Genomic DNA, 2,003 nt, shown 5'->3' on the forward strand with positions numbered 1-2,003 from the left:
CCCGCACCACCACAACCACCTTCCCCCGGCCCGGCCCGGCCCTGCCGGCACCGAGCCGCCCACCCCCTCGCTAACGACCGCATCCCCTACCGCCTTCCCTCCCCAAACGTGAGTAAGGGGAGGAGGGACGATGAATATGCAGAGAAACGCTGGCCCCGCCGCGGTTCCGGGCGGGGGAGGGGGAGAGTGTGTGTGTGTGCGCGCGCGGCGAGTGTGCCTGTGTGTGTGTGTGTGTGTGTGTGTACACAGCGCTGGGAGGGGTGCGCATGCGCCGTGCGTGGCGGGGCTGAATGTTTCCCAAGTGTTTGAAACTGGTATTTGGGTTTTCCACGTTGGATCAAGTGCGGCGTATGGGAGCGAGGAGGCTGCGTTAGGATCGCCGGGGAGCGGCGGTGAGGAGAGCGGGGAAGGGGGGAGCGGAGGAGAAGCGGAGCGGAGCGGCGCTGGCGCAGGCAGAGGGGCTGCCGCTGCTTCTGACAGACACTTTGCAGAGCACATTTTGTTTCCAGATTGTTTCGGAGGAGCTGGCTTAAGCCCCCCTCCTTTCTCCTCCTCCTCCTCCCCCCCCTCACACACACACACACACAAATCCCTCTGATTGTTCCTACCACCTCCTTCGTGAATTACCCACAACGACAGCCATTCAATCAGCTGCTGCTGGCTGTAGGGGACTGGCGGAGGGTGTGTGTGTGTGTCTCTCTCCGTTTCACACAAGAGGAGTCAGATGTAGCTTCTCTCGGGTTTTGGGGGAGCTACAGAGAGAGGTGGGCAGGGAGTGAGCCGTTCATCGGGGTTACCGTCTTTGGAGGGAGCAGCACTTGCTCTCGCACAGACAGGGAGAGAGAGGTGTGGGGAAGGATATTTTTTTTTTTTTTCCTTTGCCGGATGAAAATGTTGAGTCCTGCAAACGGAGACCAGCTTCACCTAGTGAACTATGTGGAGGATTATCTGGACTCCATCGAGTCCATGCCCTTCGATCTGCAGAGAAATGTCTCCTTGATGAGGGAAATTGACGCCAAATATCAAGGTAAGTGCTTTCTCCGTGTGTGTGTGTGTGTCCGTGTGTGTGGTATGGGGCTCGGGGGGGCGGGGGGGAGGGTGTCTTTCCCTTTCTTTTCTTCAGAGCTGAGCCTCGGCTCCGTTTGCCCCTCTGCACCCCACGGGGATGGTAGTTTTATTTTTGGGAGGTGAAAGGAGGGAGAAAGCCGGGAGGAGAGATCCGAGGAGAGAGAGGGGCTGATCTGCAGCGTTAGCTCTTGTCATGGGGCGGAACAAAAGGTCTCCAGCTCCTCTTATTAAGCAAGGACTCTGCTTTTCTGTGTAAATTGCTGGCCAAGAAGGCGGGGGCAGGGAAGTGGGGTGTGCGGTGCACAAAGGGGGGCCGGCCCCGGCCGTGGGGCTGAGGTGGAAGGGTTTCGGGGTACGGAAGAAAGTGCTGGGTGGACAGAGAGGGAGAGATTACAGCACAACATTTAGGAATGTACAGTATTCATTATGGCTGTAGTAGGGGAGAGAGGCAGCTAGTGAGGGAGGGAGGGAGGGAAGGAGGGAGGGAGGGAGAAGAGGGGGGTTAGGCGAGAGTGGGGGGCAGGGTGTGCTTTCTTCGCTCCCTCCTCGGGGGGTTTCGTTTCACCCCGGTAAAGCAGCCCCGCTCCGTGGGGCGGAGGGGGGGGGACACACGGGACTGGCGTGTGCGGTGTGGGGTGTGCGTGAAAGGGGACGGGGGGGGGGGAGGACACGGGCGGGTTGACGGATGTGCTGAAGGCTGAAGTGCCCCCTCCCTCCCTTCCCTCCCCTCCCCGCGCTGCCGGCACTCGGGGCACGCTGTCCCCATGCCCCACGGGCGGAGGGAAGGGGGGAGGCCAGTTTGTGCGGGGCTCGGGGCAGCTTTGTCACTTGCTCGCTGGTGTCCGCTCGGGAAGGGGGGGGGGAGGGGAGGGCTTTATTCGGTGCCACCGGCAGCGGTGACAGCCGGGGTACCGGGCGGGGAGGAGGACCCCCCC

General features: G+C 61.4%; 1 protein-coding gene across 1 annotated transcript in view; it reads left to right on the top strand.

The window, feature by feature from the left end:
• Nucleotides 1-46: 46 nt before the first annotated feature.
• Nucleotides 47-2,003, top strand: part of ING1 (inhibitor of growth family, member 1) — a 6,663-nt gene continuing 4,706 nt past the window's right edge. The window contains exon 1 of the mRNA XM_010575624.1: nt 47-1,027. Coding sequence (XP_010573926.1) covers nt 886-1,027 — 142 coding nt within the window. The 5' untranslated portion in view covers nt 47-885. The remainder of the gene's footprint in view (nt 1,028-2,003) is intronic.

The sequence above is a fragment of the Haliaeetus leucocephalus genome, unplaced genomic scaffold (assembly GCF_000737465.1).
Source record: "Haliaeetus leucocephalus isolate CR32 unplaced genomic scaffold, Haliaeetus_leucocephalus-4.0 Scaffold495, whole genome shotgun sequence".
Lineage (NCBI taxonomy): Eukaryota > Metazoa > Chordata > Aves > Accipitriformes > Accipitridae > Haliaeetus > Haliaeetus leucocephalus.